General features: G+C 47.2%; 1 protein-coding gene across 1 annotated transcript in view; it reads right to left on the bottom strand.

Moving 5' to 3' along the window:
• Positions 1–203: 203 nt before the first annotated feature.
• The window catches only part of LOC115182473 (tumor necrosis factor receptor superfamily member 11B), a 28285-nt gene continuing 4111 nt past the window's right edge, over positions 204–24377 (bottom strand). Inside the window, exons 2-6 of the mRNA XM_029744074.1 lie at positions 13418–13787; positions 6335–6550; positions 2873–3097; positions 1800–2011; positions 204–1476 (exon numbers count right to left, since the gene is read on the bottom strand). Coding sequence (XP_029599934.1) covers positions 1312–1476; positions 1800–2011; positions 2873–3097; positions 6335–6550; positions 13418–13787 — 1188 coding nt within the window. The 3' untranslated portion in view covers positions 204–1311. The remainder of the gene's footprint in view (positions 1477–1799; positions 2012–2872; positions 3098–6334; positions 6551–13417; positions 13788–24377) is intronic.

Below are 24377 nucleotides of genomic sequence, written 5' to 3'. Positions count from 1 at the left end.
TCTTAAAAAGCAAATTTTTAGGAGGCTGAAATGCCCGTAACAAGACTGAGTCAATAGGAGGAGTGGTATGTATCAGGAACCATGGACATTCCGCCAGGCACAGGTTACTGCAGGACAGTAACGACACTAGGCCTCAACATTCACACTCATGTGAGGGGAAATCAAAATACAACACTTTAAACATTTTAAAAGCCATACAACAATTTTATCAAATGGATTTTAATCAGATAATTCCACATACTGTTCACAAATGTAAGGGCTTGAAAAGGGCCGGTCAAACCAAAAAAATCCCAGATAAAGATCCATACCTTTTTATACAAAAATGTTTTACAAAAAATCCCTTCAGCTAACAACATTCAAACCTGCAGCATTCAGAATCCAGTTTTTTAATATAGAGATAAAAATAAGCTTTTACAACAAATTTGGTAAGAAAAATGACATTTAAATAAAACAAATTGCACTCCTTTGTACATTCATAAAAGCTGACAATGTTTAAAATGTTTTGACAGTTTCAATAGAGCTTTGCATGTCAGCAGTCCACACATAACAGCAGGGGGGAGGAATCCCAAATGGCACCCTATTCCCTATATAGTGCACTACAACCCAATGGGCCCTGGTCAAAAGTAGTGCACTACAACCCAATGGGCCCTGGTCAAAAGGAGTGCACTATATAAGTAGTAGGGCTCCATTTGGAACGCACACAGGAGGAAACATTTCATTATGAAATAAATCTCCTCTTAAAACAGTGAAAAAGCCAGACAACCCCCCCTTCCCTATCACCCCTCTACCTCACCTTGAAAACATCAGACTATATACACATTTTAAATAGTTCTCTCTTTTCGCTAAGGTTGGAATCAATTCCAATTTTAATTCAGTCAATTCAGCAAGTGAATTCAAATTCAATTCACAAACAGAAGCAAAAAATATCCTCATGAATTGAATTTCAACTAAATTGACCCCAACCCTGCTTTTCACACAGTTAGGACTAATCCTAATTTCCATTTAAATTGAATTTTCACTTAGTCATGCATTGATATCAATAGGAGACCAAGTGAAAATTTGACGTTAAGTGGACGTTAGGATCCACCCCATCAGACCTGGGTTGCCTATACTTTAAACATGAATTTACAACCTTTATCTGACCCTGTTTGAGCTTGTCTGGATCAATAAACCAATAGAAACATCTCAAAACGGCAAACCCCATCCATCTGACCCTCCAGGCAGACTCTAACAAATTATAGATTCTTTAAGTGTTTGAAACCCAGATCTGCCCCCCTTAGAACCGCCCCCTTTCTCCTATTGGTTGTAGGGTTAGGTGTTGAAGCAGGTCCCGTCCTCGATCATGTTGAGGAACATCTTCTCGTACATCTTGTGTATGGAGGAGGTGGAGATTATCCGGTTGATCTTCTTGATGCTCCTGAGGAGCGGGCGTGGTGCCCCCTGCTGCCGGAGCCTGCTCAGGCTGTGAGCCAGACCCTAGAATTGATTGATTCATAGATTAGGTTTATTTGACCATTTAAACGAATACATATACAGACTATATTGTTTTTACTATCAAGGAGAACACAAAGCGATAGAGTAAGTTACTTCTTCTTCTCCATTGTGGTCCTTTCACCAAAACTAAGGCAATTAAAAATGGGAAACCCAGCACACTTCTAATTCGAGATTCTTATCTTGTTGTTGGTACGGAGACCAGAAAATAATCCGTTATGAAAAGGAAAAATGAGGAATGTCCACAGTCATAATTTGTCTAGATTAAGGCAGGCGTGTCAATGTGCATGGTGGTGGCGGAGCAATACCTTATTGATGTCCAGGTCCTTGTTCTGGTTCTTCCAAAGGTGTAGGAGCTGCAGGAGGTACTGCTGGGAGCGGCATGAGGAGACCACGGCCCTGATGTCTTCCTCGTGAGCCCGGACCCCTGGAAGACTCTTCATCACCATCAGCAGGTCACCCAGGGTCAGGTTCTTCAAACCCGCACACCTGGACACCTTCCACTCACACTGGTTCACACCTGAGATAACAGGGTAGAGGAGGAACTCAGGTTAAACTGATACTACTGTAAGACACCTGGACACCTTCCACTCACAGTGGTTCACACCTGAGAACCACTCGTGTGGTTGAGTCAGTTTCTGCTATAACAGAGACTCTACAATGTGATGAAACTTTGCTGCTCCTGGCTCCTGAAACAAGCAAGGTGTTGTAGCAGACAAGTCTTTGGTTGCCTAGGCAATGCCCCCCCCCCCCCTTCAGCAGCAGCAAATGCAGCCAGGAGCAGAAAACATTTGTATTTTCTTTGTTGTTGCTATTCCAACAGTTATTACAGTGACTGCGGTCATTTGGCTGACCAATAACCATCATCTAAAATACCAGCCCTAACCTGGACACCCCTAACCTGGACACCCCTAACCTGGACACCTTCCACTCACAGTGGTTCACTGGATAATAGATATGATGAGCCCAGGACATAACAGGATCCTCTCACTGGATAATAGATATGATGAGCCCAGGACATAACAGGATCCTCTCACTGGATAATAGATATGATGAGCCCAGGACATAACAGGACCCTCTCACTGGATAATAGATATGATGAGCCCAGGACATAACAGGATCCTCTCACTGGATAATAGATATGATGAGCCCAGGACATAACAGGATCCTCTCACTGGATAATAGATATGATGAGTCCAGGACATAACAGGACCCTCTCACTGGATAATAGATATGATGAGTCCAGGACATAACAGGACCCTCTCACTGGATAATAGATATGATGAGCCCAGGACATAACAGGACCCTCTCATTGGTAAAAGTCTTTAGAACTCATATGCAGCAGCCAATAGCAGAGCTCTTCTAAACGGATCCTACTGACCTTGAATGATGCCGTGGAGTTTAACCTGGTCTTTGTTCTGTTCTCTCCAGAGTCTCAACAGGAGTAGGATCTGCTGCTGGGGGGAGCAGGTCTTCTTAAGCCTCTCCAGACTCTTCCTGTCCACCCTCTTCCCAGGCAGGCTCTCCAGGAGACGCTCCAGGGGGACGGAGGACAGACGGAGGGACGCCAGAGACTGGAAGATGGCCTCCTCACACAGCGAGACGTCTGAGACAGAGAGGGAGAGAGAGAGGACACTGACGTTACATCCTGGTACTTAGGTACATGTTTTCTTTCCGATACATTGAGATCTTGATTGATTCTGTGTGAAGGGCCAGATGTGTTAGGTTTGCTCTATTGGGACCATAATTGTATCATATTCCAGAAACAGCCTTTCTGTGTCAGGTTCTAACAAATAAACATTCATTTATTCTATTGAACACCAGTGCCATGATTACTGTATATATGTGATAACCTTTGTACACTTGCAATGCGCAATGATGGAAAAGTACTGGGTAAATGGAGATGTACTGCTTTAGTTCTCAGGCTGAGAATGGTCTGCACCTGCTGATAGTCACACAGCCTCAAGGCAGAGATAGTAAAGTGAGAAACCACAGTCTAGACATGTTTTTCTCATCTTAGATACTCTGTATCTAATCCAATGCAACAATGTTATGATATGATTGACGGTAGGTTGTATAAAGAGTGTTGTTTCCTGTTTCACCACACAGATCTTTACTATAGACTACTGAGGTTCTCTGTATGTGAATCTCTGTTTGCAGTTCCATTTTATTACTAAAGAGTTTAATACCAAGGTTCCTGTGTCTGTGTCCACTGGAAGACTGATTGTTAAAGGAAACGTACATCACCCCATGGAAAGGACCACCCAACAACATACAGCATTTTCTCACATCTAAACTAACTGAACATTGGCTTGGATTTGAATCCAGCATTGGCTTAGACATATTTCCCCTCAATTTGACATTTTTACTTCAAACTATTTTCTAATTCTTTGCAAACAATCTGCGGTGTCACCATAGAAATAGAACGACTGAATCATTGTAATTGAATGTGTGTCGTATCCTACTAAAACAAATCCTGAATGAATTGTTAAGGAGAGCATCACTCCCCTGGGAAAGTAACAGTTCAGGGTGTTCTACTCTGCTTGATGTTAGTCATCCTGTAGGAACTCAGTTTCATGTGAAGAGTTGATTCTCATGGAAGTCAACCTCCCACTGACACAACTCATTATGATACATCAACACAGCAGAGCTGGTGTGATGGAAGACAGGTGTTCTGTGTTCCTGTGCATCGTTCAGGTTCTAGAATGAGAACTCAGTTTGGTCTCCTGGGAGACTCATCAGGCTCAGTCTGATGTGTTGTGGTTCTGTGGTGTGTGTGTGTGTGTGTGTGTGTGTGTTCTCAGCAGCATTCTTCATGGTTTCAGCCTGAGTAAGACCCAAACTGGCGGCCTGTGAGCAAAAATATGAACATGTTTTTCATGGTTGGGCATAAAATACTGTAAAAACACCAGGAAATCAGCTCCACGTGATTTTAATTTAGGAAATCTGTTCCAATGTATTCCCACGCATAATAGAAAGACACGTGGTCGTATACTTTTTATTTTATTTAACCTTTATTTAACCAGGCAAGTCAGTTAAGAACAAATTATTATTTACAATGACGGCCTACCCTGGCCAAACCCTAACCAGGACGACGATGGGCCATTTGTGCGCCGCCCTATGGGATGTGAGGCGCCCTATGGGATGTGAGGCGCCCTATGGGATGTGAGGTGCCCTATGGGATGTGAGGTGCCCTATAGGATGTGAGGTGTCCTATGGGATGTGAGGAGCCGCCCTATGGGATGTGAGGTGCCCTATGGGATGTGAGGTGCCCTATGGGATGTGAGGTGCCCTATAGGATGTGAGGTGTCCTATGGGATGTGAGGAGCCGCCCTATGGGATGTGAGGCGCCCTATGGGATGTGAGGAGCCGCCCTATGGGATGTGAGGCGCCCTATGGGATGTGAGGAGCCGCCCTATGGGATGTGAGGTGCCCTATGGGATGTGAGGTGCCTTATGGGATGTGAGGTGCCCTATGGGATGTGAGCCGCCCTATGGGATGTGAGGTGCCCTATGGGATGTGAGGTGCCCTATACAAATGTATGCAAGGTTTGAAATGATTATGTATTAGTCAAATATTATATCTGTTTGGGCTTCTTGCGGTCAATTTGCAGTCTACAAATGATCTGTAATTATGTTCCGGCCCCCAGACCATCTGCTCAAGAAAGAACTTACTGGAGTTAGTGGGATGATGTCTGGAGTTACTGGAGTTAGTGGGATGATGTCTGGAGTTACTGGAGTTAGTGGGATGATGTCTGGAGTTACTGGAGTTAGTGGGATGATGTCTGGAGTTACTGGAGTTAGTGGGATGATGTCTGGAGTTACTGGAGTTAGTGGGATGATGTCTGGAGTTACTGGAGTTAGTGGGATGACGTCTGGAGTTACTGGAGTTAGTGGGATGATGTCTGGAGTTACTGGAGTTAGTGGGATGATGTCTGGAGTTACTGGAGTTAGTGGGATGATGTCTGGAGTTACTGGAGTTAGTGGGATGATGTCTGGAGTTACTGGAGTTAGTGGGATGATGTCTGGAGTTACTGGAGTTAGTGGGATGACGTCTGGAGTTACTGGAGTTAGTGGGATGATGTCTGGAGTTAGTGGGATGATGTCTGGAGTTACTGGAGTTAGTGGGATGACGTCTGGAGTTACTGGAGTTAGTGGGATGATGTCTGGAGTTACTGGAGTTAGTGGGATGATGTCTGGAGTTACTGGAGTTAGTGGGATGATGTCTGGAGTTACTGGAGTTAGTGGGATGATGTCTGGAGTTACTGGAGTTAGTGGGATGACGTCTGGAGTTACTGGAGTTAGTGGGATGATGTCTGGAGTTACTGGAGTTAGTGGGATGATGTCTGGAGTTACTGGGATGATGTTGACCTGCTGTTCAAGTGAAACGCTGTAGGCAGCTGTGATTAAGTGGGTTTCAACCAGTGTTGCCTGCTGCTGCAAGAGTTTACCTGCTGAGATGAAGCCTAGGTATTTTCTTGGGGAGGGAAAACAAGTCTTTCAGTTTCAGGTAAAGTTACTCATTAACCTCTGTTGCACATCTGTCCCGTTCAGACTCACATACTTAGTAACAGTACAGGACTCAGACACTGTGGTCATGTAGTCAGTGTGAAGCTGAGCGGGTTGTCGTGCAGTGCTGTGGATTAGGAATGCTCATTCCTTTTTTAATAAACATTACATGGTGTGTGTGCAGTGGTCATGTGTGGCTCAGTAGGTAGAGCGTGGTGTTCGCAACGCCAAAGGATTCCCGCTGGGTCCACCCATACAAAAAAACTATGTATGACTTTAAATCGCTTTATTTAAGAGAGTCTGGCATATATCATCATTGTTCTGTATATTCTCACCAGTGTGACACTGTGTGTGGTGATGGGAGCACTCCAGGACAGTTCCTTTAGCCTCGTTCTCACACAGTGTGTCCTGGGTGGGGGTCCCCGGTCGGAGGGTCTTCAAGCCCAGCTCAGAGCAGTTCCTGTGAGGCACACACGGCTCGCTGGCAGACATCCGGCTGGAGAACAGGCCTTGCGGACACGCCTCACACACTGTGTCTATCTCTGGTGTACCTAGGAGAGAACACAAAACAAACTTCAATTTATCACACCTGACCAACATCATTTTTACAGGTGGGATCATGTTTTATCCCAATCTGAGAGAAATTGCTCTTTTCACATCAAGCATCTTCAGGTTATACATTTCCAATATGTCAAGTTACAAGTTGTGATACGTAGTGCTTGTCATAAAGCAGCAGACTTTGTGTGAGTGGAAGTGTGGAGTTTCTGTGGCATTGTTTAGAGAGGAGTAAGCTACTAACGGTATCTACCACATCCTGTTTTACAACAGAGAAGAAGTGAGAGTCAGAGACTGTATAAAGTCCTTCATGCATCCAGTATGATGATATTTGACAGAGATGACAAGGCATATTCGTGTGAAAACAGATAACAAGATGACAATGCATGTGACAAGGCATATTTGTGTGAAAACATTAACTCATAGGTCTATATGAAATAACTAGTTATTACTACAAGTGACCAGCAGAGCATCTTTACTAGGTCATGGATCCTCAGGTTGACAAGCCATACAGTGGTCATGGATCCTCAGGTTGACAAGCCATACAGTGGTCATGGATCCTCAGGTTGACAAGCCATACAGTGGTCATGGATCCTCAGGTTGACAAGCCATACAGTGGTCATGGATCCTCAGGTTGACAAGCCATACAGTGGTCATGGATCCTCAGGTTGACAAGCCATACAGTGGTCATGGATCCTCAGGTTGACAAGCCATACAGTGGTCATGGATCCTCAGGTTGACAAGCCATACAGTGGTCATGGATCCTCGGGTTGACAAGCCATACAGTGGTCATGGATCCTCGGGTTGACAAGCCATACAGTGGTCATGGATCCTCGGGTTGACAAGCCATACAGTGGTCATGGATCCTCAGGTTGACAAGCCATACAGTGGTCATGGATCCTCAGGTTGACAAGCCATACAGTGGTCATGGATCCTCAGGTTGACAAGCCTTACAGGTTATTTGGAAAGTATTCAGACCACTTAACTTCTTCCACATTTTGTTGCATTACAGACTTAAGCTTTTCTCATCAATCTACACACAATACCCCATAATGACAAAGCAAAAAACAGATTTTTAGATTTTTTGCAAATGTATAAAAATACAAAAAAATGAAATATCACATTTACACAAGTACTCAGACCCTTTACTCAGTACTTTGTTGAAGCACCTTTGGCAGTGATTACAGCCTGGAGTCTTCTTGGGTATGACGCTACAATCTTGGCACACCTGTATTTGGGGAGTTTCTCCCATTCTTCCCTGCAGGTCCTCTCAAGATCTGTCAGGTTGGATGGGGAACGTCGCTGCACAGATATTTTCAGGTCTCTCCAGAGATGTCCGGGTTCTGGCTGGGCCCCTCAAGGACATTCAAAGACTTGTCCCGAAGCCACTCCTGCATTGTCTTGGCTGTGTGCTTAGAGTCGTTGTCCTGTTGGAATGAACCTTCGCCCCAGTCTGAGGTCCTGAGTGCACTGGAGCAGGTTTTCATTAAGGATCTCTCTGTACTTTGCTCCGTTCATCTTTCCCTCAATACTGACTAGTCTCCCAGTCCCTGCCACTGAAAAACATCCCCCACAGCATGATGCTGCCACCACCATGCTTCACCGTAGGGATGGTGCCAGGTTTCCTCCAGATGTGACGCTTGGCATTCAGGCCAAATAGTTCAATCTTGGTTTCATCAGACCAGAGAATCTTGTTTCTCATGGTTTGAGAGCCTTTAGGTGCCTTTCGGCAAACTCAAGCGGGCTGTCATGTGCCTTTTACTGAGGAGAGGCTTCCGTCTGGCCACTACCAGAAAGGCCTGATTGGTGGAGTGCTGCAGAGATCGTTGTCCTTCTGAAAGTTTCTCCCATCTCCACAGAGGAACTCTGGAGCTCTGTCAGAGTGACCATCGGGTTCTTGGTTACCTCCCTGATCAAGGCCCTTCTCCCCCGATTGTTCAGTTTGGCCATGGGCGGCCAGCTCTAGGAAGAGTCTTGGTGGTTCCAAACTTCTTACACTTAAGAATGATGGAGGCCACTGTGTTCTTGGAGACCTTCAATGCTGCAGAAATGTTTTGGTACCCTTCCCCAGATCTGTGCCTCGACACAATCCTGTCTCGGAGCTCTACGGACAATTCCTTCGACCTCATGGCTTGGTTTTTGCTCTGACATGCACTGTCAACTGTGGGACCTTATATAGACAGATGTGTGCCTTTCCAAATCATGTCCAATCAATTGAATTTACCACAGGTGGACTCCAATCAAGTTGTAGAAACATCTCAAGGAGGATCAATGGAAACAGGTTGCACCTGAGCTCAATTTCGAGTCTCATAGCAAAAGGGTCTGAATACTTATGCAAATAAGGTATTTCTGTTTATTATCTGCAAAACATTCTAGAAACCTGTTTTCGCTTTGTCATTATGGGGTATTGTGATGTCATTATGGGGTATTGTGATGTCATTATGGGGTATTGTGATGTCATTATGGGGTATTGTGTGTAGATTGATGAGGAAAACAGTTCATTTAATCAGTTTAAGAATAAGGCTGTGGCGTAACAAAATGTGGAAAAGGGGAAGCATTTAAGAGCTGCGGTCAGACCTCAAGTAGGCCTACACCTGTCTCACAATAACCATCTGAGATCGTTATAATAGATCTAGCTGTATGATGAAGAAATCAGATTTGGGGTCAATAGGTCAATAAAATATTCAACCCTTTTGTTATGGAAAGCCTAAATAAGTTCAGAAGTAAAGATGTGCTTAACAAGTCACATAATATGTTGAATTGACTCACTCTGTGTGCCATAATAGCGTTCAAAATATTTTTTTTATGACGACCTCATCTCTGTACCCCACACATTCAATTATCTGTAAGGTCCCTCAGTCGAGCAGTGAATTTCAAGCACAGATTCAACCACAAAGACCAGGGAGGTTTTCCAATGTTTTTGTAAAAAGAAGGGAACCTATTGGTAGATGGGTAAAAATATCCCTTTGAGCATGGTGCAGTTATTCATTACTCTTTGGATGGTGTATCAATACACCCAGTCACTACAAAGATACGGGAACCCTTCCTAACTCAGTTGCCAGAGAGGAAGGAAAGTGCTCAGGGATTTCACCAATGGTGATTTTAAAACAGTTACAGAGTTTAATGGCTGAGGTAGGAGATAACTGAGGATGGATCAACAACACAGTAGTCACTCCAGAAATATTAACATATAGGACTGAGTGAAAATAAAGAAGCCTTTACAGAATAAAAAATATTCCAAAACATGCATCCTGTTTGCAAATAGGCACGAAAAAATACTGCAAAGAATGTGGCAAAGCAATTAACTTCTAGTCCTGAATACAAAGCCGTTATTCAATCTTCATATTTTCAAGCAAGATGGTGGCTGCATCATGTTATGGGTATGCTTGTCATCGGCAAGGACTAGGGAGTTTTTTTGGGGAAAAAGAAACAGAATACAGCTAAGCAAAACTTGGTTCAGTCTGCTTTCCATCAGACACTGGGAGACAAATTCACCTTTCAGCAGGACAAGGCCAAATAAACAATCCAGGTGTGTAAAACTCTTGGAGACTTATCCAGAAAAGACTCACAGCTGTAATCGCTGCCAAAGGTTATTCTAACATGTATTGACTCAGCGGGTTGAATACTTAATTAATCAAGATATGTTAGTGTTTTATTTTACATGATTTTTTTTTTAACTCCTTGAATTGTTCTTCCACTTTGACATTACAGAGTATTTTGTGAAGTTCATTGACAAAAATTACAACTAAATCAATTAAATCAATGTTAATCCCAATTTGAAACAAAACAAAATGTAGAAAAATTTAAGAGGTGTGAATACTGAAGGCATCGTACATCAATGGTTGGGTCTGTCTGTCTGTAGTTACGGCTCAGGAGAAACTCCACACAGACTCAGGTAGGAAACATCTTCCAGCCCCAGTCTAACTGTCTGATACAGAAACAGAGGAAAGATGGAGCTGATCCAGTCTAACTGTCTGATACAGAGACAGAGAGTGAAGACTGGATCAGCTCCATCTAACTGTCTGATACAGAGACAGAGAGCGAAGATGGAGCTGATCCAGTCTAACTGTCTGATACAGAGACAGAGAGCGAAGATGGAGCTGATCCAGTCTAACTGTCTGATACAGAGACAGAGAGGAAAGATGGAGCTGATCCAGTCTAACTGTCTGATACAGAGACAGAGAGCGAAGATGGAGCTGATCCAGTCTAACTGTCTGATACAGAGACAGAGAGGAAAGATGGAGCTGATCCAGTCTAACTGTCTGATACAGACTCAGGTAGGAAACATCTTCCAGCCCCAGTCTAACTGTCTGATACAGACTCAGGTAGGAAACATCTTCCAGCCCCAGTCTAACTGTCTGATACAGACTCAGGTAGGAAACATCTTCCAGCCCCAGTCTAACTGTCTGATAGAGGAAAGATGGAGCTGATCCAGTCTAACTGTCTGATACAGAAACAGAGGAAAGATGGAGCTGATCCTGTCTAACTGTCTGATACAGAGACAGAGAGCGAAGATGGAGCTGATCCAGTCTAACTGTCTGATACAGAGACAGAGGGAAGATGGAGCTGATCCAGTCTAACTGTCTGATACAGAGACAGAGAGGAAAGATGGAGCTGATCCTGTCTAACTGTCTGATACAGAGACAGAGAGCGAAGATGGAGCTGATCCAGTCTAACTGTCTGATACAGAGACAGAGAGCGAAGATGGAGCTGATCCAGTCTGTCTGATACAGAGACAGAGAGGAAAGATGGAGCTGATCCTGTCTAACTGTCTGATACAGAGACAGAGAGCGAAGATGGAGCTGATCCAGTCTAACTGTCTGATACAGAGACAGAGAGCGAAGGATGGAGCAGATCCAGTCTAACTGTCTGATACAGAGACAGAGAGCGAAGATGGAGCTGATCCAGTCTAACTGTCTGATACAGAGACAGAGGGAAGATGGAGCTGATCCAGTCTAACTGTCTGATACAGAGACAGAGAGCGAAGATGGAGCTGATCCAGTCTAACTGTCTGATACAGAGACAGAGAGGAAAGATGGAGCTGATCCAGTCTAACTGTCTGATACAGAGACAGAGAGTGAAGACTGGATCAGCTCCATCTAACTGTCTGATACAGAGACAGAGAGCGAAGATGGAGCTGATCCAGTCTAACTGTCTGATACAGAGACAGAGAGCGAAGATGGAGCTGATCCAGTCTAACTGTCTGATACAGAGACAGAGAGCGAAGATGGAGCTGATCCAGTCTAACTGTCTCCAATAGAATCTGACATGTCTCTATTCATCATCTCTAACAGAGACGTTCAACAGAATATTGAAACTAAAACTCTGTCCAGAAACAAAACCCTCCTCTCCCCTCCTCCTCTCCCCTCCTCTTCTCCCCTCCTCTCCTCTCCCCACTCTTCTACTCTCTCCTCCCCTCTTCTCCCCTCCCCTCCTCTCCCCTCCTCTTCTCCCCTCCTCTCCTCTCTCCACTCTTCTCCTCTCTCCTCCCCTCTTCTCCCCTCCTCTCCTCTCCCCACTCTTCTCCTCTCTCCTCTCTCCTCCCCTCTTCTCCCCTCCTCTCCTCTCCCCACTCTTCTCCTCTCTCCTCTCTCCTCCCCTCTTCTCCCCTCCCCTCCTCTCCTCTCTCCTCCCCTCTTCTCCACTCTCCTCCCCTCTTCTCCACTCCCCTCCTCTCCCCACTCTTCTCCTCTCTCCTCCCCTCTTCTCCCCTCCCCTCCTCTCCCCACTCTTCTCCTCTCTCCTCCCCTCTTCTCCCCTCCCCCTCCTCTCCCCACTCTTCTCCTCTCTCCTCCCCTCTTCTCCCCTCCCCCTCCTCTCCACTCTTCTCCTCTCTCCTCCCCTCTTCTCCACTCCCCTCCTCTCCCCACTCTCCTCCTCTCCCCTCCTCTTCTCCCCTCCTCCTCTCCCCACTCTTCTCCTCTCTCCCCTCCTCCTCTCCCCTCCTCTTCTCCCCTCCTCCTCTCCCCACTCCTCTCCTCTCTCCTCCCCTCTCCTCTTCTTTCCTTTCCCTCTCCTCACCCCTCTTCTCTCCCCTCTCTCGCAGCCTCTCCCCTCCTCTTCTCATCTCCTCTCTCTTCTCCCCTCTCCTCATCTGGCCTGGAATACGTCTGAATCCAAAACCAGGACTGAAGGCTGAGGAACGTTATAATTAAAAGGAGGGAAGGAGGCCAACGAGAACAACGTACAAATGACAGAGGCGTAGTTTAGTGTCTGGCGTGATCTTGATCCTGCTTAGCTTTGGCTGCGTCCCAAATGGCACCCTATTCCCTATGTAGTGCACTATTTTAGACGAGGGCACATAGGGCTCTGGTCAAAAGCAGTGTATTATATAGGGACATGTGGGACATAACCTCTCTGAGTGAGCTGACAGGAGAGGAGAGATCCTGGTGATGATAACAGCCAGGCAGCAGAGTTATTCTGTCTGATGAAAAGGCCTGCCACTCACAGCTCTGGCTCTGTCTGGTCCTCTGCCAACACACTCAGTACTATGAGTGGGCTCTCATAGAGAACAGAGCAGGTCAGGACCATGCTGCAGTGGATTCTGGGTAATGTACAATACAGTACTATTATATTGGAGACTGATTAGACCTACCACAGGCTGAGTAAACACTTCCCCCTCTGAGGACATGGGCTGACTAGGAATAACATTTACAAACCATTATGCATGACTATATAACTGGAAGTACCAATCAAAAGAGAGGGTGGATCTTCAGCCAAGTTAAATAAACCAAAAGCAGTTAAAGAATGAAAAAGAACCTTCAGCACCACAGCTTCATTTGCATCATAAAACCCCAAAAAACATTTCAGTCAATCAATTCATTCAGTCATTGGTTGATTGTAATAACAGATAGATGACCTACCTATAGCAGTCACGCCGAGGCCAGGTGGACAGGAAGTGTGTTTGATGCAGAACTCCACCACCAGGTGGTAGCCTGGGATACACTCACACAGCTGGTCGTGGGTGCTGTTACACTCTTGACTCACCAGCTGCCTCTCCTTGCAGACCGTGGTGCAGTACTGGCAGCTGTCGCCCCAGTGCCAGTGTTCTGAGAAGGACCGGTCGGGGCACGGCGAGCAGGCGGTGGGGGTGTCGGCGGTACAGTGGGTCAGGACGGCCGTGCCGGGCGGACACTGGTCACACAGGAGGAGTTCAGAGGTCAAGGGGTCGTAGTGCTGGTACTTACGGGGTGGGACCTCGTGGAACGCCCAGGAGAAGGAAATGGCAAAGAGCTGTGGAGAAATAGAGAGAGAGAGAGAGAGAGAGAGACAAAGAGAGAGGGGAAGAGAGAGAGAGAGAGAGAGAGAGAGAGACAAAGAGAGAGGGGAAGAGAGAGAGAGAGAGAGAGAGAGAGAGAGAGAGAGAGAGAGGGGAAGAGAGAGCGAGGGGAAGAGAGAGAGTGGGGAAATGACAGAGAGAGAGGTGAAAAAGAGAGAGAAAGGGAGAGAGAGAGAGCGAGAGGGTGAAATGGAGAGAGAGAGGGAGAGAGGGTGAAATGAGAGAGAGAGAGAGAGTGAGAGTGAGAGAGAGAGAGAGAGAGGGGAAGAGAGAGACCAGAAAGAGGAGAGAGAACGAGATAGAGAGAGATGGTGAAATGGGAGAGGAGAGAGGAGGAGCAGAGAGAGAGAGGGAGAGAGGGTGAAATGGAGAGAGAGAGAGAGAGAGAGAGAGATAGGTGAAAAAGAGAGACAGAAAGGGAGAGAGAGAGAGAGAGAGAGAGAGAGAGAGAGAGGTGGAAAAGAGAAACAGAAAGGGAGAGAGAACAGAGAGGAGAACCACCAGATTAGACAGAGTGAATGTTTACAGCCTATCTGATGCCAGAGACACTAAGCGTTCAGGCTTGATGTGATTGACCGGGTGTAACCCAAGCCTGGAGTGATTGACTGAGAGACTAAGTGCTATATGAAGCCAGAAACCAGGCAGTACTAAATAGAAGCGTGTCTGTGATTGACAGTGTAAAGCAGCAGCAAGCAAGGCAGCAGCCTTCACCGCTGTGGCCCAGATGTCAATTCTCCCTCCGTGGACTTCCCCTACCTCCCCTACGCCACTGTCATGAAAAACACTGTATCCAGTCAGCAATGTCCCTCAGCATCTCCTGCAGCACTGTATAGGCCTGGCCTGGGGTGACCTATACTGGCCTGGGGTGACCTATACTGGCCTGGGGTGACCTATACTGACCGGGCGGGGGTGACCTATACTGGCCTGGGGTGACCTATACTGACCGGGGGTGACCTATACTGGCCTGGGGTGACCTAAACTGGCCTTGCGTGACCTATCAACTGGGGTGACTTAAACTGGCCTGGCCTGGGGTGACCTATACTGACCTGGGGTGGCCAATACTGGCCTGGGGTGACCTATACTGGCCTGGGGTGCCCTATACTGGCCTGGGGTGACCTATACTGGCCTGGGGTGACCTATACTGGCCTGGGGTGCCCTATACTGGCCTGGGGTGCCCTGTACTGGCCTGGGGTGCCCTATACTGGCCTGGGGTGCCCTATACTGGCCTGGGGTGACCTATACTGGCCTGGGGTGGCCTATACTGACCTGGGGTGATGTAAACTGGCCTGGCCTGGGGTGCCCTATACTGACCTGGGGTGGCCAATACTGGCCTGGGGTGCCCTATACTGGCCTGGGGTGGCCTGGGGTGACCTATACTGGCCTGGGGTGGCCTGGGGTGACCTATACTGGCCTGGGATGACCTATACTGGCTTGGGGTGACCTACACTGGCCTGGGGGGACCTTTACTTTGCCTGGGGTGACCTATACCGCCCTGGCCTGGGGTGACCTACACTGGCCTGTGGTGACCTATACTGATCTGAGGTGACCTATACTGGCCGGGCCTGCGGGGGTCCTATACTGGCCTGGAGGGACCTATATTGGCCGGGCCTGCGGGGGTCCTATACTGGCCTGAGGTGGCCTATACTGGCCTGGGGGGACCTATACTGACCCGGCCTGGGGTGGCCTATACTGGCTTGGGGTGACATATACTGATCTGGGGTGACCTATACTGGCCTGGAGGGACCTATATTGGCCGGGCCTGCGGGGGACCTATACTGGCCTGCGGGGGACCTATACTGACCCGGCCTGGGGGGACCTATACTGGCCTGGGGTGACCTATACTGTCCTGGCCTGGAGTGACCTATACTGGCTTGCGGTGACCTATACTGGCCTGGGATTACCTATATTGGCCTGGGGGGACATATATTGGCCTGGGGGGACCTATATTGGCCTGGGGGGACCTATACTGGTCTGCAGTGACCTATACTGGCCTGGGGTGACCTATACTGGCTTGGGGTGGCCTATACTGGCCTGGGGTGGCCTATACTGGCCTGGGGTGACCTATACTGGCCTGGGGTGGCCTATACTGGCCTGGGGTGGCCTATAATGGCCTGGGGTGACCTATACTGGCCTGGGGTGGCCTATACTGGCCTGGGGTGACCTATACTGGCCTGGGGTGGCCTATACTGGCCTGGGGTGACCTATACTGGCCTGGGGTGACCTATTCTGGCCTGGGGTGACCTAAACTGGCCTTGCGTGACCTATCAACTGGGGAGACTTAAACTGGCCTGGCCTGGGGTGCCCTATACTGGCCTGGGGTGGCCTACACTGGCCTGGCCTGGCCTGGGGGGACCTATACTGGCCTGGGGTGATGTAAACTGGCCTGGCCTGGGGTGCCCTATACTGGCCTGGGGTGGCCTATACTGACCTGGCCTGGGGGGACCTATATTGGCCTGGGGTGATGTAAACTGGCCTGGCCTGGGGTGACCTATACTGACCTGGGGTGGCCAATACTGGCCTGGGGTGACCTATACTGGACTGTGGTGGCCTGGGGTGACCTATACTGGACTGGCCTGGGGTGACCTATACTGGCCTGGGATGACCTACACTGGCCTGGGGGGACCTTTACTTTGCCTGGGGTGACCTATACTGTCCTGGCCTGGGGTGACCTACACTGGCCTGTGGTGACCTATACTGATCTGGGGTGACCTATACTGGCCTGGAGGGACCTATATTGGCCTGGCCTGCGGGGGACCTATATTGGCCTGGGGTGGCCTATACTGGCTTGGGGTGACATATACTGTCCTGGCCTGGGGTGACCTATACTGTCCTGGCCTGGGATGACCTATACTGTCCTGGCCTGGGGAGACCTATATTGGCCTGGGGTGACCTATACTGGCCTGGGGTGACCTATAATGGCCTGGGGTGACCTATAATGGCCTGGGGTGGCCTGGGGTGACCTACACTGGCCTGGGGTGACCTTTACTTTGCCTGGTGTGACCTATACTGTCCTGGCCTGGGGGGACCTATATTGGCCTGGGGGGACCTATATTGGCCTGGGGGACCTATACTGGCCTGGGGGGACCTATACTGGCCTGGGGGGACCTATATTGGCCTGGGGGGACCTATACTGTCCTGGCCTGGGGTGACCTATACTGTCCTGGCCTGGGGTGACCTATACTGTCCTGGCCTGGGGCGACCTATATTGGCCTGGGGCGACCTATATTGGCCTGGGGGGACCTATACTGTCCTGGCCTGGGGCGACCTATACTGGCCTGGGGGACCTATATTGGCCTGGGGGGACCTATACTGTCCTGGCCTGGGGCGACCTATACTGGCCTGGGGGACCTATATTGGCCTGGGGGGACCTATACTGGCTGCAGGCCAAATAAACATGGAGCATGGAGACTGAAAGAGTAGGGAGTCGACTGATTTCCCAAGTCCCTTTTCCCTTCTGTCTTTCCCTTCTCTTCTCTCCCTTCCCTTCAGTCTCTAGACCAAATCCATCAAAATCCTTACTGTAAACTGTTATCTAAATCCTGACTGTAAACTGTTATCTAAATCCTGACTGTAAACTGTTAGCTAAATCCTGACTGTCGACTGTCAGCTAAATCCTGACTGTAAACTGTTAGCTAAATCCTGACTGTCAGCTAAATCCTTACTGTAAACTGTCAGCTAAATCCTTACTGTAAACTGTCAGCTAAATCCTTACTGTAAACTGTCAGCTAAATCCTTACTGTAAACTGTTAAGACCCATGCAAGTTGCTTGTTTTACTCCCGGGGAATGCCCCTGTGCATTCTGTATATGGAAGTTCTGGAATAAAGCCGTTGTTGAACTTTTAACCTTTCACCATTCAGTTGGAAGTCACCATTCAATGACATTCTGCTACAGCACTCTAGACCAAAATTACACGCTGCTCTGTCGCCCATAATTACAATGTTCTGATCATCTGAAGGGAAGTCACATTGGATGACTCCTGTGGCCGTTCGCCAGCTGAGAGGGAATACAGCTGGAGTGTGTACATCCCCTCAATCAGACAGAGGCTTAGTGGCTCAGCGGTCTAAGGCACTGCATCTCAGTGCTAGAGGCGTCACTACAGACCCTGGTTCAGCGGTCTAAGGCACTGCATCTCAGTGCTAGAGGCGTCACTACAGACCCTGGTTCAGCGGTCTAAGGCACTGCATCTCAGTGCTAGAGGTGTCACTACAGACCCTGGTTCAGCGGTCTAAGGCACTGCATCTCAGTGCTAGAGGCGTCACTACAGACCCTGGTTCAGCGGTCTAAGGCACTGCATCTCAGTGCTAGAGGCGTCACTACAGACCCTGGTTCAGCGGTCTAAGGCACTGCATCTCAGTGCTAGAGGCGTCACTACAGACCCTGGTTCAGCGGTCTAAGGCATCTCAGTGGTTCGATTCCAGGCTGTATCACAACCGGCCGTGATTGGGAGTCCCATAGGGCGGCGCACAATTGGCCCAGCATCATCCAGGTTTGGCCGGGGTAGTCCATCATTGTAAATAAGAATTTGTTTTTAACTGACTTGCCTAGTTAAATAAAAATATGGCTCCCTATGTAGTGCACTACTTTTGACCAGGGGCTATATAGGGAATAGGGTGCCATTTGGGACGCATAAAGAGTTTACTAGTGTATTACACAGTAGTCAGTCAAGGAGATGTTATTCTGCTCGTCAGTGTCCAAACCGCTGAATGACACGAGCATTGAAATCAGGGTAGGAGCGTGATTTAAAAATCTAAATATGACTTCCTCTGACTAAAGTGCTGTAGCCTAAATGGCTTTCCATATTCAACCTAAACCACCATCTACCCGGAGGTATGACAGACACTCATTTCCATCTGTATCATTTCCCTGCATTAAGCAGTGAGGAGGAACACACCCAGCAGCTGACTGAGAGGAACGCATTGGAGGACCTAGGCTACGTCCCAAATGGCTCCCCATGTAGTGCAGTAGGGCTCTGGTCAAAAGTAGTGCACTACATAGTGAATAGGGTCCCCATAGGACTCTGGTCAGCAGCAGTGCACTATATAGGGAAAAGGATCCCATAGGAATCTGGTCAACAGTAGTGCACTACATAGGGAATAGGGTCCCATAGGAATCTGGTCAACAGTAGTGCACTATATAGGGAATAGGGTCCCATAGGAATCTGGTCAACAGTAGTGCACTATATAGGGAAAAGGGTCCCATAGGAATCTGGTCAACAGTAGTGCACTACATAGGGAATAGGGTCCCATAGGAATCTGGTCAACAGTAGTGTACTATATAGGGAATAGGGTGCCATTTAAGGCGCAGACCTAGGCAATGTCCCAACTATCTCTCCTTCCTCCTAAGTGTGCACTTGTACACTTCCCTTAAAGCCCCGATGCAGTCTTTTTAATTGTATTTTTAAACCATCACTGTGTGTGTTTATTTCATGAAAATAACTCATAATATATTTTTGATCATTTATTTCCCTGAGCCTCCTTTTGCCATTGAAATGCTCAGTCCGATCGTGTAGGCGTGTCGATACACATTTTTATATGTTTACATACACGGCCCTGATTGGCGGATAGGATCGTCTAGACTCGAGAAGGGGTCTCCAACGGGTTGATCACGAGCTACCAGTAACTCACAGCCCACCTACCAGTAACTCACAGCCTACCCAGTCTACCTACCAGTAACTCACAGCCTACCTACCAGTAACTCACAGCCTACCCAGCCTACCTACCAGTAACTCACAGCCTACCTACCAGTAACTCACAGCCTACCTACCAGTAACTCACAGCCTACCTACCAGTAACTCACAGCCTACCTACCAGTAACTCACAGTCTACCTACCAGTAACTCACAGTCTACCTACCAGTAACTCACAGTCTACCTACCAGTAACTCACAGCCCACCTACCAGTAACTCACAGCCTACCTACCAGTAACTCACAGTCTACCTACCAGTAACTCACAGTCTACCTACCAGTAACTCACAGTCTACCTACCAGTAACTCACAGTCTACCTACCAGTAACTCACAGCCTACCTACCAGTAACTCACAGCCTACCTACCAGTAACTCACAGCCTACCTACCAGTAGCTCACAGCCTACCTACCAGTAACTCACAGCCTACCTACCAGTAACTCACAGCCTACCCAGCCTACCTCCCAGTAACTCACAGCCTACCTACCAGTAACTCACAGCCTACCTACCAGTAACTCACAGCCTACCTACCAGTAGCTCACAGCCTACCTACCAGTAGCTCACAGCCTACCTACCAGTAACTCACAGCCTACCTACCAGTAACTCACAGCCTACCTACCAGTAACTCACAGCCTACCTACCAGTAGCTCACAGCCTACCTACCTCACAGCCTACCTACCAGTAACTCACAGCCTACCTACCAGTAACTCACAGCCTACCCAGCCTACCTCCCAGTAACTCACAGCCTACCTACCAGTAACTCACAGCCTACCTACCAGTAACTCACAGCCTACCTACCAGTAGCTCACAGCCTACCTACCAGTAACTCACAGTCTACCTACCAGTAACTCACAGTCTACCTACCAGTAACTCACAGTCTACCTACCAGTAACTCACAGTCTACCTACCAGTAACTCACAGCCTACCTACCAGTAACTCACAGCCTACCTACCAGTAACTCACAGCCTACCTACCAGTAACTCACAGCCTACCTACCAGTAGCTCACAGCCTACCTACCAGTAACTCACAGCCTACCTACCAGTAACTCACAGTCTACCTACCAGTAACTCACAGCCTACCTACCAGTAACTCACAGCCTACCTACCAGTAACTCACAGCCTACCTACCAGTAACTCACAGCCTACCTACCAGTAACTCACAGCCTACCCAGCCTACCTACCAGTAACTCACAGCCTACCTACCAGTAACTCACAGCCTACCTACCAGTAACTCACAGCCTACCTACCAGTAACTCACAGCCTACCCAGCCTACCTACCAGTAACTCACAGCCTACCTACCAGTAACTCACAGTCTACCCAGCCTACCTACCAGTAGCTCACAGCCTACCTACCAGTAACTCACAGCCTACCTACCAGTAACTCACAGCCTACCTACCAGTAACTCACAGCCTACCTACCAGTAACTCACAGCCTACCCAGCCTACCTCCCAGTAACTCACAGCCTACCTACCAGTAACTCACAGCCTACCTACCAGTAACTCACAGCCTACCTACCAGTAACTCACAGCCCACCTACCAGTAACTCACAGCCTACCCAGCCTACCTCCCAGTAACTCACAGCCTACCCAGCCTACCTACCAGTAACTCACAGCCTACCTCCCAGTAACTCACAGCCTACCTACCTATAGAATGAGCAGCAGCAATACAAAACCATCACTAGACCGGCATGTTAGACGGCACATTCCTCACTCGCTACATATTAAAGGGACAGACGCCCGATTAAAGAGGAATTACACAAAACAATTTGTTTTGTTTTCTTCCAGACATCCCCCCAAACAATGGTCTTCTGATGTGATGTCATCATTAACATGAACTCAGAATGTTGTTGTTTCTCTATGAACAGTTGTAATTTTGAGAGTGAAAAACTAAATAAAATGGGAAAACAAACAGATTATGGGGTAAAAATCTCAGATTTTATAAGGACCACCTTAGAGTTGTTTATTAACCATTATTTTACCAGACATATTGTCAGAAAACATAGTGAACTACTTTCTGTTGTACACTAAGGACCAGGGGAAGTGTTGACAGCATAGTGCACTACTTCCTGTTGTACACTAAGGACCAGGGGAAGTGTTGACAGCATAGTATACTACTTCCTGTTGTACACTAAGGACCAGGGGAAGTGTTGACAGCATAGTACACTACTTCCTGTTGTACACTAAGGACCAGGGGAAGTGTTGACAGCATAGTACACTACTTCCTGTTGTACACTAAGGACCAGGGAAAGTGTTGACAGCATAGTACACTACTTCCTGTTGTACACTAAGGACCAGGGGAAGTGTTGACAGCATAGTACACTACTTCCTGTTGTACCCTAAGGACCAGGGGAAGTGTTAACAGCATAGTACACTACTTCCTGTTGTACCCTAAGGACCAGGGGAAGTGTTGACAGCATAGTACACTACTTCCTGTTGTACACTAAGGACCAGGGGAAGTGTTGACAGCATAGTACACTACTTCCTGTTGTACACTAAGGACCAGGGGAAGTGTTGACAGCATAGTACACTACTTCCTGTTGTACACTAAGGACCAGGGAAAGTGTTGACAGCATAGTACACTACTTCCTGTTGTACACTAAGGACCAGGGGAAGTGTTGACAGCATAGTACACTACTTCCTGTTGTACCCTAAGGACCAGGGGAAGTGTTGACAGCATAGTACACTACTTCCTGTTGTACCCTAAGGACCAGGGGAAGTGTTGACAGCATAGTACACTACTTCCTGTTGTACACTAAGGACCAGGGAAAGTGTTGACAGCATAGTACACTACTTCCTGTTGTACACTAAGGACCAGGGAAAGTGTTGACAGCATAGTACACTACTTCCTGTTGTACCCTAAGGACCAGGGGAAGTGTTGACAGCATAGTAGACTACTTCCTGTTGTACACTAAGGACCAGGGGAAGTGTTGCAGGGGAGAGGAGAAGAAGAGAAGAATGTACCTATTTGAAAGTTAGAAATAAATGAGTAGCTCGTGACATGTTTTTTTAAAGTAGCTCTCATGCTAGAAAAGGTTGGAGAACCCTGCTGTAGAGTCTACCCGTTAACCCCTTCAAATATAACTGGTCATTGGTCAGAATAATCAAATCGTATTGTGATGTCATGCTGTGGCCAAAAACTCCATCCCACCTGAACAGGCTTTTTCTTTTTAAAAAGCTCTTATACTAAAAGGACATTATCATAATTTTCACAATTTGAGAGTGTTATTTCGACCTCATAGTGTGGAAATAACACTAATAAAACTGGAAAATCACTGCACTGCCCTTTTAACTAATTTGAAAGGAGACGACTGGTATAAGAAATATGGTGGAAATTCCCACGAGCCCATCCCTGCACCAATCCAATGCTTTTAGATTTGTGGAAAGTAGTGAACGAATGCACACTTCAGTAGAAAGTAGACTCGCCTCCAGACGTTCTAAGTTCGGTAACAAATGTCAAGCAACAAGACTATGGAGGACCAAATGTATGCAAACACAGCGGTAAGTCGCTTAGGCCTATTACAATGGAGGATCAGAAGGCTGGAGAGCTGAGGGATCAATGGATGGAGTCAGTACTGCTGTACAGGTGGTCTGCCTGGGGATTTCAGCTCTTTAGAGACATAAAACACACAGACATACTGACCCAGCCCTATGCCTCTAACTAAACTGACTGCTGTAAAATCCCCCATTAAAGGCTTCAGAGGCTACATCCCAAATAGCACCCTATTCCCTACATAGTGCACTACTTTAGACCAAAGCCCTATGGGCCCTGGTCAAAAGAGTTTACTAAATAGGGATTAGGGTACTATTTGGGACACACACAGAGCACCCTACTAGTGGGAGGCCTGGCATCAAACAGCTCTCTTGATGAAATCATAAAACCATCAACGACCCCAGCTATGAACAGATGCGATGGGTCGGTACTAGAGGTTGACCGATTATGATTTTTTAACACCAATACCGATTATTGGAGGACCAAAAAAGGCAATACCAATTAATGGGACGATTTTTTATTTATTTATTTGTAATAATGACAATTACAACAATACTGAATGAACACTTATTTTAACTTAATGTAATACATAAATACTATAAATTTAGCCTCAAATAAATAATGAAACATGTTCAATTTGGTTTAAATAATGCAAAAACAAAGTGTTGGAGAAGAAAGTAAAAGTGCAATATGTGCCATGTAAAAAAGCTAACGTTTAAGTTCCTTGCTCAGAACATGAGAACATATGAAAGCTGGTGGTTCCTTTTAACATGAGTCTTCAATATTCCCAGGTAAGAAGTTTTAGGTTGTAGTTATTATAGGAATTATAGGACTATTTCTCTCTATACAATTTGTATTTCATATACCTTTGACTATTGGATGTTCTTATAGGCACTTTAGTATTGCCAGTGTAACAGTATAGCTTCCGTCCCTCTCCTCGCTCCTACCTGGGCTCGAACTAGGAACACATCGACAACAGCCACCCTCGAAGCAAAGTTACCCATGTAGAGCAAGGGGAACAACCACTCCCAAGTCTCAGAGCGAGTGACGTTTGAAATGCTATTAGCGCGCACCCCGCTAACTAGCTAGCCATTTCACATTGGTTACACCAGCCTAATCTCGGGGGTTACATTTCACATTGGTTACACCAGCCTAATCTCGGGGGTTAATTGGCTTGAAGTCATAAACAGCGCAATGCTTGAAGAATTGCGAAGAGCTGCTGGCAAACGCACGAAGGTGCTGTTTGAATGAATGCTTACGAGCCTGCTGCTGCCTACCATCGCTGAGTCAGACTGCTCTTTCAAATATCAAATCATAGACTTAATTATAATATAATAACACACAGAAATACGAGCCTTTGGTCATTAATATG

The sequence above is a fragment of the Salmo trutta genome, unplaced genomic scaffold (assembly GCF_901001165.1).
Source record: "Salmo trutta unplaced genomic scaffold, fSalTru1.1, whole genome shotgun sequence".
In the NCBI taxonomy this organism is placed as follows: Eukaryota; Metazoa; Chordata; class Actinopteri; order Salmoniformes; family Salmonidae; genus Salmo; species Salmo trutta.
The sequence above is the reverse complement of the archived record's forward strand: the minus strand, read 5'-3'. Positions and strand labels throughout refer to the sequence as shown.